The sequence below is a fragment of the Gracilinanus agilis genome, chromosome 3 (assembly GCF_016433145.1).
Source record: "Gracilinanus agilis isolate LMUSP501 chromosome 3, AgileGrace, whole genome shotgun sequence".
Classification (NCBI taxonomy): Eukaryota; Metazoa; Chordata; class Mammalia; order Didelphimorphia; family Didelphidae; genus Gracilinanus; species Gracilinanus agilis.
In genome coordinates, this window is record NC_058132.1 from 86,768,384 (window position 1) to 86,787,460 (window position 19,077).

The following is a 19,077-nucleotide window of genomic DNA, read 5'->3' on the forward strand; positions in this document are numbered from 1 at the left end:
TAATATATTATAACTATTATACCTGTGGTGTAGGTCATTATTATTACCCTCATTTTACATTTGAGGGAACTGAGGGAAACAAAGGTTAGGTAATTTGCCCAAGGCCACACAATTAGTATGTATGCAAATTTGAATTCAGATGTTTCTGACTCCAGGCATCACTTAGCTGCCTAGGCAAACTGACTACATGAACTTCTTTACCTTTTGAACCAGGTCCCAATCCATGCACCAGCCATGGCCTTGCTATTCAACAGCTCTTCATCCCAGGTGACTGAATTTCTGATGATCTGCTTCCCAGGCATGCAGGACACACAACACTGGCTGTCAGTGCCTCTCACCCCTCTATTCGTGCTGGCTCTGGGGGCCAATGTGGTGCTATTGCTGGCTATCCAGCGGGAGGCTTCTCTGCATGAACCTATGTATTATCTGTTGGCCATGCTCTCCCTCTTGGATGTTCTACTCTGCCTAACTGTTATCCCTAAGGTAAGGTCTTTCGTCTATGAGCTGCTCCATGACATGTGAACATACCTAGCCTAGACTTTTATCATCAAGATTCTGCAGTATTACTGAAATTCCCAGAGTCACTCAGTCACCATCCTCCCCAAAGTAATTTAGTTATTGTCTTCCCTATGGTTACTTGTTTTTTTTTACTGTCAGTTCACTATTGTAATCCATTACTGACAGTATCACCATCATACCTAGAATTAGCCCATCAGTGTTATATCTATATTTATAGATTACATACGTGGACATTACCATTCCCAGAGTTATCACCTCAGCATCATTTCTAAGCACACTCTTTTTGAATTAGTCCCAAATCCAAATATGTATTCAATACATTACCATTCCTTATTTCTTAAGTTTTTCTTGATGTCTTGTTTTTTATATTACCTGTTTTTTCTCATTATTCTCCCAACTTGCCATCACAGAGAACAATACCATATAGGATAGACTATTTTTAAGAGACAAAAAATAAAGGAAGTAAAAAAAATCAAGTATAATTTGATATTAGCTCATGGACTTAAAAAAACTCAATACAATTTCAATTCTTCCTGTCTTCCAAAGCAGTTCATTATACTCTGATGTTGCTGTATTTGCCAGGTACTTTTCCTTTACATCAAATCTAAATTTGCCTCTTCTGAACTTTGATATTACTCCTATTTCTGCCCTTTGTGGTCAATGAAAAGCCTCTTCCCCCATGCATAACCATTTTCATTGCTTAAATGAAATTAATCTTTACCCTTCTTCCTCCTTTCCCACTATGTCAAACCCCATCTCCAATTTACTATTTTCTAGGAAAGAGATAAGATAGTGATTTCAGCAAATAGATCAATATTATTACACTATTAACAATAATGTTGGGTAGAATGGAGGAAATAATGCTTTATTTGGAGTTAGTAGGCAAAGTTTCAAATCCTTTAAAGCATCTTCATTAAAACATATAATCTTACAGAACTTCCCAGAACACTTAGAGGATATTACCTACTTAGAGTCATATTTATGATAGAATTTATATGATAGGCAATTTATGATAGGAATGAGACTTGGACTCAAACCTGTCTGACTTTTAGGCCAGTTCTCTATCTACTGCCATACTCTCTCTAATACTACCATAACACATCTCATAATACCATTATGTCCTTGAGCAAGTTCCCATAACTGTTGATTTCTTTCTGGATAAAATGTTGGGATTGGAGTTGGGTAATCTTGAATGACTTTTGCAGAATCTAAAATTATGAAACCATAGCACAGCACAAACTAAAATAATAAAACCTAAAAAGATACAGGATAATGGAGGTATTCAGACTGGTATAACTTCCCAGTAAAGAAAAATCAGGATTTGGATTTTGAAAGGGGGTAATGGATATAGATAAGAATAGAAAATAAGGGAGGAAATTGCAGAGAGACAATGACTAAAGTCACAAGGATGGGGATTTGCAAGTCATATGAAAGGTAGGGAGAGAAGACTATACTGGATGGGATTAAGGAATCATATCAGGGAGAATGGTGAGGTAAAATTAGAAAACATTTATGTAAGTGTTGAATTAATCTAATGGTCAATCGGGAGCTACTCTGGCTTCCTGCTCTGTTGTTGGTGTCAAAATATAAGAAATGAATATGAATATATGTGAAATATGAATTATATATGAAAATGGTTCTGTCAGGTCCTGCTCATCTTCTGGTTCAACATAAAGACTATTAGTTTTACTGGCTGCTTCCTGCAGATGTTTGTCATGAATACTTTCTTGCCCTTGGAGTCATCCACCTTTCTGATTATGGCTTATGATCGCTACGTTGCTATCTGTCATCCCCTGCACTACCCATCCATCATCACCGAGCAGTTTGTAGTCAAGGCTGCCATATTCATTATCTTCCGTGACTTACTGGCCACACTGCCTACTCCAGTCTTGGCAGCTCGGCTGAACTATTGTGCAGAGAATGTAATAGAAAACTGCATCTGTGCCAACATCTCTGTGGCTCGACTCTCCTGTGGGGATATCCGTCTCAACAAACTCTACCAGTTTGTGAGCGTCTGGTGCATAATGGGCTCTGACTTGGTGCTCATTTTGCTTTCTTACTGCTTCATCTTGAGGGCTGTGCTGAGGCTACAGTCTGGAGGGGCAGCCACAAAGGCTCTGAGCACCTGTGGTTCCCACCTGATCCTCATCCTTTTCTTCTATACAATTTTACTGGTCTTCATCTTTACCAATAAGGCTGGCAAAAAGGTGCCTGCTGATGTGCCCATCCTTCTCAATGTCCTGCACCACCTCATCCCACCAGCCCTCAACCCTATTGTCTATGGAGTTCGCACTCAGGAGATCAAGCATGGCATCTTGAAATTGCTGAAGTACCAAAAGTGAAGGGCTGGAGTTCATGTTCCCTAGGAATCAGGAAAATCTTGGAATAATTCAGAGACCATTTTCCATTCTCAAAATCACTCCTCATCAGTCCAAACTCCTTTACATTCTTAGTCACTTCCTCAATCAGTATTGAGTAACAACCATATGCATTACAATGTGCTCAAATTCTAATTCAGACCCACACAGAACCTGTGATTGATTGTCATTTTCTCCTCGATTATTATTTCTCTGGGCACTTTTTGGACAAGTTTGTTGTTTAGTCATTTCAGTAGTATCTGATTCTTTGTGACTTCATTTGGGGTTTTCTTGGCAAAATATTGGAGGTGTTTGCCATTTCCTTCTATACTATATGTAATTTAGGTATATGTAAATATTTAGTAATATTAGGGAAATGAGCAGGCAGGAAGTTGAATGGAAACTAAATAGTTTGAAAGACAGCTTCAAACACTTCGGGGATAGAGGGTGCTATAGTGGTGAAAGCTTCTACCCCTATTGAAATAATCTTTTCCTTTTCCTCAAGGGAAGAGTGAGTATCAACATGCTATTTTAACTTAGAGAATAATAATAAAAGATCAATGGGAGGAAGATCGAAGACAGAGAAAAAAATTTTGATGATATGGATTGGTCATGTGAATCAGAATAAAGAGCTCTGGTTCTGGAATTAGATGGCCTGGCTTCACATGCTCTCTTCCTACTTCTTCAGTAACTAGGACATCTTAAGAAGAGATTTCTAAAGAGTAGAGGAAAAATAGCAATACAAAGAAGAAAAAAGACGTGATTCAGGAAGAGACTAGATTCAGGAAATGTCTGGGACAGGATTATTTAGAGACAAGAACTGTCCAATTAAGACACATACTGAAGTTTCAAAAACAAAAACTGTAAGCACACTTTGTCCTATATACAATTTGTGTTGAGATTTCTTACAATATAGTAGCAGTTTTTTTCCACATTGAAATCTAATACATTATACAACTCTTGAATGCCTACTATGTGCATGACACTGTTCTAAAAGTACAAGAATACAAAGATAAATTGAAAAATTCTAGCTTTCATTTTATATAATGAGCTAGATATGAAGTCATTGATTCATGATATAGGAATACTTAATTCATAGATGAGAAGAAATTGGGGACAAACACTGTGGTCCTCAGTTTACAATCCTGTAAGGAAATAGTTCAAGGCCTTGGTACTGACCAAGAACCTCTGCATTTTTTTTGTTTTTGATTTTTTTTTTATTTTAAACCCTTAACTTCTGTGTATTGACTTATAGGTGGAAGAGCGGTAAGGGGGGGCAATTGGGGTCAAGTGACTTGCCCAGGGTCACACAGTTGGGAAGTGTCTGAGGCCAGATTTGAACCTAGGACCTCCCGTCTCTAGGCCTGGCTCTCAATCCACTGAGATACCCAGCTGCCCCCTTAACCTCTGCATTTTTTAAATTGCAGGAGTCATATTTTAGAGAAACCACACACATTTCATATCCTTTCTTTTAAATTAAATAAATATAGATTTTAAAGAATACAGACAGCTTCCTCCTTTTATCATGGAGATTTTTCTTAGGAAGTTCATTAATAATGTGTTCAATTGCCTTACCTAAAATGTGGTTATTAGAATATTCAGTTTACTCTTATGTTAGTTTGGGTAATTAATTTTTAAAAAACATTCAGTCATTTCAATTAGATTGTTAAGTTTATTGGCATACAACAGGCAAAATAGCTCCTAATAATTGTTTTAATTTCCTCTTCATTGTTGGGGAATTCATCTTTTTCATTTTTGATGTTAGTCATTTGGTTTTCTTTTTTTAAAAATCAAATTAACCAATGATTCATTCTTAAAAATAAAACCAGTTCCTATTTTTATTTTAGGTTATTTTACTTTAAATTTTATTAACCTCTCTTTTGATTTTCATTGGGAGTTTTTATTTTTTCTAGTATTTTCTAAAGTTGTATGTTCCATTCATTAATATTCTTTCCTTCTATTTTACCTCTCTAAGCATTTAGAGGTATAAAATTTCCTCTAAAATTGCAGATGAAAGCATACACTTTTTCCCTTATATATTTGGGTTTATGTTATGGGGTTTGAGTTTTATAAGATTGGTCACTTACAAAAATGAATAATATGGAAATATATTTTGAGTGATAACTGCATTTGAATTGCTTGCCAGCTCTGAGAGGAGAGAGGAAAAATATTTGGTTCATATAATTTCAGAAAGCTTATGTAGAAATTTATTACATGAAATTGATTAAAAAAAAGAATCGGGTTTCAGTACCATTTGGTGCCCATATATTTAGTATTAAAATCACTTCATTGTCTATGGTACCTTTTATTTTTATTATTTTTTCACTATCTACTACTTTTTATTTTTTATTACATTATATATTATTTATTTTTTATTCAGTTCCTCCCTCTTCCCTCCTCCCATTATTGAAGGCATAATCTGGCAAAATATATAGAGTATATCTTTCATATTTCCACTTCTTGGTTCATTCTCAGGAGGTNCAAAATATATAGAGTATATCTTTCATATTTCCACTTCTTGGTTCATTCTCAGGAGGTGATTGTAAATAATTTTTCAAATATTAAATCTGTAACTGTGTATAATGTTCCCTTGTTTCTTCCAAGTTATGTTCTGAAAAATTATTCTGCTCATTGTTTCCCATCATGCAGTAACAATCCATTACAATAATGTATCACAACTTGTTTATCTATCCCCAATCTTTGGTTCTATGCCACCACGAAGAGAGTTGCTACACATTTTGGAACATATAGGTTCTTTTCCTTTTTCCTTGATCTCATTGGGAAATAGATCCAGTGATGCTCTTGCTAAGGATATACAGTTTTAAAGCTTTGTGGGTACAATTCCAAAATGATCTCCAAAATGGTTGGATCAGTTCACAGTTCAACAGTGCATTTTTTCCCATTTTTTCCACATCCTTTCTAATATTTATCATTTTTTCTTTTTGTCATTTTAGCCAATAAGATATGTGTGAGATGATACTTAGAATTATTTTGGTTTGCATTTCCATGATCAGTAATGATTTATACCATTTTTTCATCTGAAAACTGTTCCAGTCATTTTTCCACTTATCAGTTAGGTCTGGCTCTTATCCCCATAAATTTGAGGAAATTCTCTCTATATTTTCCATATGAGAAGACTGCTTATGGAGATTCTATGGTATATTTTAAATAAAATTTAGTTTACCTGCTTATCCTTTTTAATTAGATCAATTTTTGTTTTTGTTTTGTTTGAGATCTTGATTGCTCCCTTTGCTTTCTTTTTTTAAATTCACCCGAAACATAATAGATTTTGCTCCATCCACTTACCTTTATTCTGTGTGTCTCTATACCTCAAGTTTGTTTCTTATAAACAACATATTATAGGCTTCTAGATTTAATCAACTTTACTATTCACTTCTAATTCATGGATAAATTTATTCCATTCACATTCACGGTTATGATTATTAACTGAATTCTCTTCAATCATGCTTTGCCCCATTCTTCTTTCTCTATCCTTCCTTTTGCCCTGTCCTTCCTCATAAATGTTTTGCTTCTGACCAGCATATCTCCATTCCACCCTCCCTTATATCAGCCCACTCATGCTTTTATCCCCCTCCTTTCCTATTTCCAGGCATATGGATTTCTTAACTCAACTCTCTATGTATGTTATTTTCTCTTTGAGTCAATTCTGATAAGAGTAATGTTCTGTGTGAAGGAAATTTACACTTCTGGGGTTGCACACTTGACCTCATCTCCTGCTGACCATTTGACCTGGAAGCCAGGACTGTGTGAGGGAAATCATTGGGTAAATTAGGTCATGAGGATAGAATTGCAGGCAGAAAAAGATCTTTTTGCTTTATTGTCTTATTCTGCATTTGTATCTTGACCTTCTTTGTCATTATAGTAAATTTCTACATTCAAGCTATTTTTTGTTATTACTTTGCCTACTTCCACAGACTTGTGAGATCTCTGATCTATTAAACTGGAAACATCTTTCACTCATTTTGAACATATAATAAAATGTAAAATAATAATCCCTGAATTATGGTATTGGAAGAGCTACCAGGAACTACCTTGTCTGATCTCTAAGTGAAAAAGAAGCCCATTTTCTAAATTATGTAATGGAAAAGAAGTTAAAGATCATAGGCCAAATCTCTAAATTTACATATGAGTAAAATGAGGATGACAAGAGAGATGACTCACTTAAAGTAAAATAGTCAGTCAGTAGGATTTTATCATCTTCTTATTGAGCACTGTGCTAAATTCCAGGGACATAAAGACAAACAGAAAAGATAATTCCTGCCTTTGAGGAACTTAAGTTTTAGTAGTGGAAGATAATACATAAAATTGAGCTAAAAAGTGACTAGAAGAAAAATGATACCCAGGTAGAAGAATGATAGAGAAGTGTCTTCTGGAAATTAACCAACCTGGACAGGAAGAAAGACATAGTTGGCCTGGGGTTCCTCCTTAAAATGGAAGTTCTGGGAGAAATTAGCTACGAGAGAGGGGCAGACAGTATTTCCAATGTGAGAAGTAGACCAGGGGCAGAGCCAGCTTACAGGAAAAAAAACCCATTTCTCTGGCATGGTAGAGAAAGTCTTATGAAGATGGGTCAACTATGTAGCCTAGGAAGGAATGAAGAACATAGTTTTGTATGAGTCAGGTTCAGGACTTGAAACCAAATTCTTTTATTTCAATTCAATGGTCTTCACACTGTACATGGAATCCCTTCTATAAAAACCATGACACATGGACTATCAACATCTATTTGAAGAATTTTAGTGATGAAGAAATCATTATTTCATTAGGCAGTCCATTTTCCTTTAAAACAGCTCAAATCGTTGTAAGGTTTTCTCTTTCTCTTTATATGGACACTTAAATCTACCTTTCTAAAACCTCCATTCAGCACATCTAGTTCTGCCTTATGGTCCAATTTTTAAAAAAGCTTATTTCTTCTTTTGCATAGCCATTCATAGGGTAGGTAATCCAATTCCATCTCAGTCTTATTTACTACAAGCTAAACAATTTCATTTTATGCCACTGTCCCTTTTCTGCCTTCTTCTAGCTATTGAAACTCCTTAAAACAGTGATAACCTAAATGTCCTCTGCTTCAAGAAGAGATGAGACTAATTTTGCTTAGCTCAGGGAAGAAAATGGAAAATTTTTTTAGGGGTGGAAGAGGTAGTGGATAATATAATGTATATTCAGAGACACAAAATAAAGGAGGAAAAAAAGTATTAAGCTGGAATGAAAGGGTGACATAAACTTGTCTAGGATTAGTCCTCTCTCTCCAGAGTTTATTCAGAGAAGGAACCTGAGCTGAATTGTGCTCCATATACTCAGTGGCAGGAGATTGACAGCACCAAGCAGCTCAACTCTTCAGGATCTGTGCAGTAGTGGAAAGGAGAAGGGTCAAAGAATGAGGTGGGAACACAAAATAAAATGATGGAGAATACAAGTGGAAGATTAAATTTTTAATTGAAAGATTAAAAGTTCAGAAGAGAAAAGGCTTTGCCACACTGATTTTGTGAAATATAGTCCTATGCCAAGGATAGAGAAAATAAAGAGAATTTTAGACCAATATCTATAATGCATAGCAATAAAAATGTTTTAGAGGCAACTAGGTGGCTCATAAATTTGCCTATACCAGGACTGAGAACCAGGTCTAGAGATGGGAGGTCCTGGGTTCAAATTTGGCCTCAGACACTTCCTAGCTGTGTGACCCTGGGCAAGTCACTTAACCTCCATTGCCTAGTCCTTACTGTTCTTCTGTCTTAGAACCAATGCCCAGTAGTGATTCTAAGACAGTAGGTAAGGGTTAATAAAAATTTTTTGAAAAGAAAATCATAATAATAAAAATTATACCAACATTTCAAAAAATGACTCATTGTGACAATGTTGTAATTATACCAGAGACAAAAGTATAGTTTAAATTTAGGAAAATGACTAACATAATTAATTATCATTAAAAAATAATGATTATATGATTACATCAATAGATAGAAAAAGAACCTTGGACAAAAGAAAAAATAATTTATGAAAAGAATGCTACAAACCACAGAATTATGAGGGATATTTGTTGATATGATAATAAAGAAATATCATTAAAAGAAAACGGTATATCCACATAAGCAAAATATATTGATCTCAAAGCCTAAATAAATAGAAATAACGAAAGATTTTAAATGATTCAGAAGAACCTGACAAGTTCCATAAGATACTACAAGAAGTAATTTTAAAAAGTGCCCTACATGTTTGAACATAGGAAACAAAGAGTTTACCTCTGATTACCTCCAGAAAACAAAACAAAATAAAACAAAACCCTACACTGGAAACTCCAAGATACATAGACTCAATTTAAAAATTTCAGTGACGAACTCTCCAAGTAATCAAGAACAAGATCTTCAAATGTAAAGGAAACAAAAATAAAATAGTAAACAATCTTTTGGAAAGCCACCAGAAACCACAAGAAAGAATTGAATGATGTATTCTGAAGAGCAAAGGGACTTAAGATGTAACCCAATATGACATACTTCCCAAAATTATACCTACTCAGGAAAAGGCAAATATTCAATAAAAAATATTCATGTCATTCTTACAAAAATATTAGATCTGAACAAATGATAATTTAAATAATACTCAAAGTAACAAAAGTACAAGAAAGCTAAATAAATATAGCAGATAAGGAAACAATAATAAAACAACTACATAGAGACATAGAAACATAACCAACATTATGTGATTTTTTTTCTAAAGTTATCAAGGAGACAGATGAAAGAGCAAATAAAATAGATATGATAAATAGTCTTGAAACATCATGATGGGGTTATTTTCTCAAGAATAAGATGTGGCTGCAACTTTGCTCAGGAGAGATGCTGACCCTACTTGATGAATCCTGGGACAATTATCACTTCTGATGAATTGACTCCTGCTTCTACATTTGCTGTTCTTCAGGTAAAGTCCAAACAATCCATGTCCCATTTCATGGCACCTGACAACAACAGCTTACCTGTTGCTCTCTCTGAGTTCCTCCTCATCTGCTTCCCTGGCTACCAGAGCTGGCAGCACTGGCTCTCCCTGCCTCTGAGCCTGCTCTTCCTCTTGGCCATGGCGGCCAATGCTATGCTTCTGCTCACCATCTGGTTAGAAGCTTCTCTGCATGAGCCCATGTACTACCTGCTCAGCCTGCTCTCCCTGCTGGATATTGTGCTCTGCCTCATGGTCATCCCCAAAGTGCTGGTGATATTTTGGTTTGATCTCAGAGCCATCAGCTTTTCTGCCTGCTTCCTACAAATGTTCATTATGAACAGTTTCCTTCCCATGGAGTCCTGCACCTTTATGGTCATGGCGTATGATCGCTATGTGGCCATTTGCCACCACCTGCGCTACCCCTCCATCATCACTGATCAATTTGTGGTGAAGGCTATTGTATTCATTGTGGCCATAAATACTCTTATTTTTGCACCCATTCCAACCCTATCTTCTTGACTTCATTACTGTGGAAAAAATATAATTGAGAACTGCATCTGTGCCAATTTATCTGTGTCCCGATTCTCCTGTGACAATTTTACTCTCAACTGAATTTATCAATTTGTGGCTGGCTGGGCTATACTTGGTTCTGACCTAATAGTCATCATCATTTCTTATACCTTTATCTTTCTGGCTGTGCTAAAGATCAAGGCTGAAGGGATTGCAGCCGAGGCCCTGAGCACATTGTGGCTCCCACTTTATTCTCATCCTCTTCTTTAGCACCATTTTGCTGGTTGTTGTTCTGACAAATGTGGCCAGGAAGAGAGTTCCCATGGACGTCCTTATCCTCCTCAATGTCCTTCATCATCTTATCCCCCCAGCCCTGAATCCCATTGTCTATGGTATAAGGACCAAAGAGATTAAACAAGGGATCCAGAAGTTACAGAAAAGAAGAGTATGAGGACATGGGAGTCATTTCCAACTCAGGGCTGTGAACTGAAGGTGGAGCAGGATAGGGAAGATCATAGTATCTCTTCCTCCAAAATATCATAACCAGAAATTTGTATCTATTTGTGTGTAACTGGGTTACTAGCCTATATTTCTTCTCTGAGTCTTTGTCTGCTCCTGTTAAAAATAAAATGTCCATTGTCTATTTAAAGAAAAGTAGTCTAGACTCAGTTTTAGAGAGGGGAACTTGGTATTTTCCCATTTCATTCTTTTCTGAAACCCACTCTGTAACACCCCTGATGAATAGTCCTCTAGTCTTTGCTTCAAGTCTAGTGCAGAGCAGGCAGCTGTCTACCTGGAGCCCAGAATAGCTGTTCTCAGGGCACATTTCCAACATTTCTTCTCCTTAATATATTTGACTGCACCTCTCCCTAGATGTTTATGTGCTTTATTGTTTTCTCTGTGTGAGTGTATGTATTTGTCTGATTTGGTGATTCTGGATAATTATTCTCAACTTATATTTTCACATTGGCACCTGAAGGTTGATATTGAAAACCCTCCATCATCTGTTCCTTGTTCTCACATTACCCCCACAACCTCTGTTTTGCTCAAACTGGCCTCTAATATTGCTTTTGTGTGTTGTCTTCCCTTAGTAGAATGAATGGAAGCTGGCTCATTTTCACAAGACTTTCTCCACTATGCCATAGTAACCTCTTAGAATTGGAAGTTCATTGTACTCTTAGACCTCTTTTCACATTGGAAGTGAACTCTTCCTATATAGCAAGACAACTACAAAACCTTTCCCTCTTTTTCTTCTTTTCTCACTAGAATCAAAGCGTATAGCAAAAAAGCAATATATCTTTTAGTGCATTTATCTCTCTTAAGCTCCAGGTGGTATCAAAAATCTACAGCTAGAATTAAAGCTATTTTCTGATGTGATTCTTGTTTTACATAGTCAGTCAGGAACTATTGGCCTACTATTTCTTGCCAGCTTAGTGATTTTGCTAGGGTTCCTTTAAACAACTCCCACGAAGCTGTTTTTGCACCCCATATCATCTTCCTTCTCTTGCTAACTTCTTCAGTCTCTTCCCCAAACTCCTGCATGTATGTATACTTAGTGCAGTTCCTGGCACATAATAGGTGCTTAGAAAAATACTTTCTAACTAATTTATAGATAACTTTAATGGATTAACTCATAACTTCCTGGCACCAATGTGGTAACAACTTTTACTTAGGGGATAACAATTCACCAAATTTCTTCTATTAAGCTGACATTCCTTATTTAAATATCTTATTGTCCAAAGAGCTATATTTCATTGTTTTAAACTTCTCATCCTCATATGTTTCAAAACAGTTACATGCAAATGAACTGAAGTACTGGAACTCAAACTTTTAATCATTTTGCAAAATGGCCTTCTATCCCATTCAGGGGTTCTTGAAAACTGTTGCTTTAAAATCAGTTTTTTTTAAATTAATAATCCTTCTCTTGCTCTTTACACAAATAAAGTATTTGCATAAAATAAGATCTCACCCTCCATCCATTAAATGTGATTTAAGTCTTTAAGTTTATGCTATTCATTTTCTGCTACGAATTGCTCAAATTCTGTTGGACAGATGCATTTTTTACACACATATTTTAGCAGTTCTGAATAAATGAAAGTTCTGTTCCTATTTATTTCATGTACCAAACTGCTTAATGCAATTATACCCATTATTATATACCCAATATTATGTAATGCAATTATACCCATTTCTAAGAGGTCAGGCCAGGATGCTTTGCCAGGAATACTCTTGAACTTTCCAATGCAGAAAGGGCCCAAAGTACAGCAGCATCCCCAAGTCTGCTCATTAAAATTGAATCCTCTCCTCTGAATATCAAAACAAGGATGAACACATAGCCGGTCCTTCCTATAAATAGCTCTATGCACTTTAATCCAACAAGCTTTTATTAAGTTCCTACTCTGTACAGGGCACTATGCTTGGTCCCTGAGGGTACAAAAACAAATCAAAAATAGTCCCTGCTTTTAACCCATTCTCTTTACTTTCTCCCATATTTTAGACATTCTTGCTCTTAGATTTGTTCCATTTCATTTACCTTCTGCCACATGTATTGCATTAGAAGTTTTCTTCCTGTGAAGTCTCACCAAACTTCAATATTGAATTAATTATAAAGCATATATAGATGTCTAGGTGGCATAATGGATATTGTGCTAAATTGAAGTCAGAAAGAGCTGTTCTGAAACTGAGATTCAGATAATTACTATCTATACAACCCTGTGTATGTCACTTAAACTATTTTAACATCAGTTTCCTCATCTGCAAAATAAGGATGATAATAGCATCTCCATCATAAAGCTATTGTTGGGTTTTGAAGGCCAAATGAGATAACACATGCAAAGTGCTTTGAAAACCTTAATGTACAGTCCAAAAATGTCAGCTATTATTATTTTATTAACTATTTACTTTGTACAAGACATTATTCTAGGCACTGGAACATAAAATCAAAAAGCAAAATAGTTCCTTGATCTTTAAAATCTGTTCCCTTCACATTTTATGTTTTTATTTTAGTGATTTTTTAATCCCAGAGTCTCTCTGGTACTCTCCTCCTCTAGGTGACCTCTCCCATGAATTCCCATGGGACTTAGTGGATCTAAAGTCTCACTTGCTCAGATTCTTCTCCCTATTGGTAGGTACTGGGAAACAAAAGGGAACAGAACTCAAAAGCCATAAAAACTCCTCTGTGATGTCAGTTGCAGTCCAGAAACCCAGAAGCAGCCCCAGATATTGGCTGAAGGTGTCTGGTTCATGCAGCAAGACCCTCGCCCAGATCTTTTTCTGTGAGTCAAAAAGAACAAAAGAGATGAGTGTGAAGAGACAATAATAGCATTTCCCCCTCTTCTATGGGAAGTATTGGGGTGAGAGAGAGGAAAATAATAAGTAAAGAGATGAAGCCCTTTGTGCCCTGACCCACAAGCAGAGGCAGTCATATTCCCATAGTTAATAGCAGAACTAGGCAGTGTGGACTACTTTGAGTCACCAGCATCAGAGTGAGCTCAGCAATCCATCCATCCTAATTGCTTGACCTTGTCAGGGATTGCTTAGGAGGGATTTTTATTTGGAGAGAGTGGTTCGACAAATTAATTGATAAGGTTCCTACTAAATACTAGATTGTCACATTAGAGAAGTGGGGAGATTCATAGAATTAGAAATCTGAAATAAAGTGACTTTGGAGATCATCTAATCTAACCCCTTTATTTTCCTTAAGAGTGAACCCAGATATGTTTAGTGATTTTTCTCAAGGTCACTTGGGCATTAAATAGCAGAACCAGCATTTAGTTTGAATTCAAGTCTGCTTCCAAATTCAGGAATCTTTTGCTGTGGCACGCTATCTGGAGAAGGCTGGGATTTATAGCTTTCTTCAAATATTTAAAAGGACAATTGAGTTGAAAATAGATCACACTTATTCTATCTACCTAGTTCCAGAAATCAAAATTAAATACAATAGGTAGAAATCAGGTATATTTTGGTTCAATATAAGGATAATTTTTAACATATCAGAGTTAATAAAGGATATTGGAAGCTTTCAAGGACATGGTAGATGACCACCTGTCAGGAATATTGTAGGGGGGAATCTATAATTCATTTAGGGAGTGAAGATTCTTGGGAGGCTCAGTGATTGGATGAGAAACAATGGTGGGCAAGAAATAGTACTGAAGATCAAGCTTGCATGTCTTCCCCCTGGGTGAGTTTCACTGTACCACCAATTAGGACTTGATGTATGGCTGGAACATGGATCTTAGCTTATGTGAGCAAGAATCAGTCATCTACTTTTAATTTAGGAACCTCTTCTTATATTCTTAGTATGAGACTAGGTGATCTAGACTTTTGAACTACAGGATTTTGAATCCTACCACACACAAGATCTGATAGAAACAAAATAGTATATGTGTAGGACCCATGACACAGATGTGAATTATCTAGCTCTGGTACATGTATTTATGTGGAGGAATGAAGTACTTACTTTGAATGGTATTTTTCACAAACCTAGCTTCATTCTTCAAGTCTTAGTGCAACTGTTTGCTCTCATGGCATTCTATAATCTCTAATGCATTCTTTTAAAAAGTTATTGATAGCTTTGGTTTTAAAATCAACTGCATTTCCCCCTGTATCTCTCTTCCTCCCATTTCTTTAAATTCAATTTGGTATCTTTACTTCCTTGGGTGGGGTAAAGAAGAAATTTGAATTTGAGAATTAAAAAAAATCTCTTCATAATCTCTTTGTTGTTTTTATCCCATTGGTCATCCAATCTCTTCCTTATTATTTCTCTCAATGACCTCTAAGCATTGAGTAAATAATTTCAATACTTAACAGTGCTTATTTGCCTTTCTTGTATTTCTTTTGTTTGGAGGAATTTTCAAATGAATTATTGATGAATTCTGGTGAGACTGTTCTCCTCCCTATTCTCCACTCCCCTCAATTGAGCAGAATTAGTTTCTACTGCTTGTTGCAGTGTGGGGGTCAGACGGGGAATGAGGTATGTTGAAAAAAGTAAGAAAAAAAGTATGCTCAAAAGTAAGAGGGAATCTCAGTATCAGCTCTAGGCAAAGGTCCCTGAATTAGTTTGTGTATTCTTTTGAGAAGAGGTAAAGGTTAGTGGGACAGAAGGGCTGATTGAGTACTTTAATAATTAGGGATTAGTGTTCTCTGCTATCAATGAGGATTTTAGCTTTTACATGTTCTGTTATTATTGTCTTTTGGATTCACTTATAATTATTACAAATTAGTTAATAATTTTGTTTTTGGTATGGGGATAGAGTAGGAAGGAAAGTATTGTTTATCTTCTTTTTGGTCTTCAATCAATTTTCATTTTCTACTTCATAGTATGTTTATTTTGGCACTTGTGTTATTTCCACAGAGGATAATAGCATATTTCATTATTATTCCATCACTATTTGCTATGACAGCTATGAGATGAAGTGAACCTTGTTTCAATCTCAGTAGGGCTTCACCTCTTAGGTAGGTGATTTTCTCAAACGAGACCTCCATTATTCTTTTCCTAATTTCCTAATTGACTCTTGCTTTTGAAGGCTGAGTGATGGCTACTAAATGAAGACACTCATCACTGAGCTTCTTTTTCACTTGCTTATCCTTAGAATACTATCTAATGGAAGAGAAGGAATTTCTTGCCCAGTTCCGTCTTGGATTAGGTTCTTGTCCCTATTATAAACTCAGAGTTCAGACTTTTGAGAGAAACACCTTACCAGATCCACTCTCAAGTGGGGAGTGCTCACACTATTTCTCTTTCATTTTGTGAAGCTTTCTAATATAGGTTTTGCCCTGCTCAATGACATTCCATATCCTTCTAGAATCTAGGATGAACATATAACTAGAGAACTAATGACTGTTCCTGTTTTTGGAAGGAATCCATAGAGGAAACCAGCCCAACTCAGGACCTGCTTCATGGCACTCATCAGCAATAGCTCCTCTCCTTTGCCTTCTGATTTCCTCCTTATCTGTTTCCCTGGCTACCAGAGCTGGCAGCACTGGCTCTCTCTACCTCTGAGCCTCCTGTTTCTCTTGGCCATGGGGGCCAATGCCACCCTCCTCCTCACCATAAGGCTAGAAGCTTCTTTACATGAACCCATGTACTATCTGCTTAGCATACTATCTCTGCTGGATATTGTTCTCTGTGCCACTGTCATCCCCAAGGTCCTTGCCATCTTCTGGTTTGATCTCAGGCCTATCAGCTTCCCTGCTTGCTTTCTCCAAATGTACATAATGAACAGCTTTCTGACCATGGAGTCCTGCACCTTCACCATCATGGCCTATGATCGCTATGTGGCCATCTGTAAACCACTGCGTTATCCAACTATCATCACTAATCAATTTGTGGTCAAAGCCACCATATTCATTGTAGCTAGGAATGCTCTCCTTACTGCCCCTATTCCAATCCTTTCTGCCCGGCTCCATTACTGTGGAGACAACATAATCAAGAATTGCATTTGTACTAACTTGTCTGTCTCTATACTTTCCTGTGATGACATCACTTTCAACCGGATCTACCAGTTTGTGACTGGCTGGACCCTGCTGGGCTCTGACCTCATCCTCATCATCTTCTCCTATGCCTTTATTCTTCGGGCTGTACTGCGGATAAAGTCAGAGGGGGCTGCAGCCAAAGCTCTGAGCACATGTGGCTCCCACTTCATCCTCATCCTCTTCTTCAGCACCATCCTGCTGGTACTAGTCATCACCAATGTAGCCAGAAAAAAAATCCCTCGTGATGTCCCCATCCTGCTCAACATATTGCATCACCTCATTCCCCCAGCCATGAACCCCATTGTGTATGGAGTCCGGACAAAAGAGATTAAGCAGGGGATCCAGAAGCTGTTGAGGAGGTTATGAGCAATGGGGGTAGGTTCCTAACTCATTTTTGATGGATCTGATTTTTGAATGAAAGACATTATAATACAAATTAAAATTTTTATTTTTTACTCTGTGACTGGATTCCATGCCTATTCCTCTAGGATGTTATAAATGACTAGGAAGATTCTCTCTCTGTTCCTCCTATTGAAAGTTTCAATTTCCTTTATTTCTAATAGGTCCCCAATTGAAGGGGGTTGGAAATTGGGCAAAAGTTCAGCATGAATGTGGTTGAAGATGAATTGACTGAGATCTGTTGCTCAAGATCTGTGATGTGATGAGGGTGTTGTTCCTGAGAAAAACAGAATGATAGATCATTAGCAATCATTTTGAAAGACTCATTTGATAGGATATAACATACAGTGATGCAAGACAAATGATCATAGATTGCATTTCTATAGTATGGCAGGATTTAAAAACTCTTTCCCCCCTAACAACTCCATGAGGTAGGTCATAAGATCATAAATATAGAATTGGAAGGAATCTCCAAAACCAACTAGTCCAAACTCCCCTCATCCCATTTTATAGATGAGGAAACTGATACTCAGGGAAAGGAAGTGACTTGCCCAAAACATCAGAGGCAAATATTCATAAGAGATAGGTTTTGAAATCAGGGTTGTGACTCCAGAGTTATTCCTCATTCTTCTCCTAGTGTTAGTAGACAATGTTGGATTTATACCAGGGATAATAGTATAGTTTACATTTAGAAACAAAATTAACATAATGAATTATAATTTTAAAATGATGATCATATAATTATATCAATAGATATAAAAGGAACCTTTGACAAACGAAAATCATTTGTTACAAGAGTTCTATAGAGTAGAATTATGAGAGATATTTGTTGATATGATAATAGAGAAATGTCATTAAAAGAAAACATGATATTCACAGAAGCAAAATGTTGATCTCATAGACTGAATGTGTAGAGATAATTTTAGGATTATTTCTATATGTAATTGGGAAAAACAATGTAATATTACTGTAGGAAAAATAACCAAATATTGCAAACAATAACAACAAAAAGACAACATAAAGACATAATCCATATTATATTATTTGTTTTAAAACTGTACATTATATGAGTAAAAGGAGAAATAAAATAGATATGATGGAGAAATAGGACTGAAACATCACAGACTAAACCTCACAACACCCTACCTAGAGGTGAAATAGTGTTTTTGTGGGACTAAATTGCAGAGGTGGAGGGTACATAAAAGGGGAGAGTAGAAAGAAAACAGAGGTGAATTTTTAATATATTTTAGTCAATTCTTAGGTTTGGAAAGAATAAGTCATGAATGAAGAGAAAAGAAGGGACTGAAATGAGAAAGAGAAAACTCTTGCTTCAAAGCTGAGAAGGGCAGTATTGAAAAAATTCCTCCATGGGAGAAGAGGGATATACTCTAAAAAAAAATTAAGACCTTAAAATGCATATAATCTGAAGCGATTTTAATTATTAGAGAGATGACTCATCCTTCTTTAAGAAAATGAGCATCATTGGTCTTGAGGACAACTGACAGCCAAGAAGAGTGGGAGGACATGGACCAAAGAGAAGATTTCATGGCAAAAGGATGGGGGAGGAGGGGAAATGACTATGTAGTAGGCAAAGATTAATTAAATACTATATAATTAGAGTTAAAGGAAAATTCCAACAAGAGTTCAATATTCTCTGACCTGCAGAAATTGCTGTTTCTAAAAGTGAGGCACAACAGGAAAAAAGGGAGATGGTATGTAAGACCTATTGTGTAATAACCAAAACTGTTTAGAAGAAGGAACCCAAAATAGAAACTTTAGAAACTCTAATTCCATGAGGAATAGAGAAAAAGAGAGTAAAGTATAAAGCTGAATAAAATAAAAGAATAAATTTTAAATAAAAGAATAAAAA

The 19,077-nt window shown here is 36.2% G+C and overlaps 2 protein-coding genes and 1 pseudogene across 2 annotated transcripts; all 3 read left to right on the forward strand.

Annotated features, from left to right (window-relative positions):
* The first annotated feature begins 216 nt into the window (after positions 1 to 216).
* On the forward strand, positions 217 to 2,861 carry LOC123238643 (olfactory receptor 56A1-like). The gene is made up of 2 exons (XM_044665850.1): positions 217 to 483; positions 2,166 to 2,861. Exons 1-2 carry the CDS (start codon positions 235 to 237, stop codon positions 2,859 to 2,861), a joined length of 945 nt encoding a protein of 314 aa, XP_044521785.1. The 5' UTR covers positions 217 to 234.
* Positions 2,862 to 9,839: 6,978 nt separating this feature from the next.
* On the forward strand, positions 9,840 to 10,785 carry LOC123238644 (annotated as a pseudogene).
* Positions 10,786 to 16,232: 5,447 nt separating this feature from the next.
* On the forward strand, positions 16,233 to 17,174 carry LOC123238645 (olfactory receptor 56A4-like). Its single transcript, XM_044665851.1, has one exon. The coding sequence runs from the start codon at positions 16,233 to 16,235 to the stop codon at positions 17,172 to 17,174; it is 942 nt and encodes a 313-aa protein (XP_044521786.1).
* The last annotated feature ends 1,903 nt before the right edge of the window (positions 17,175 to 19,077 follow it).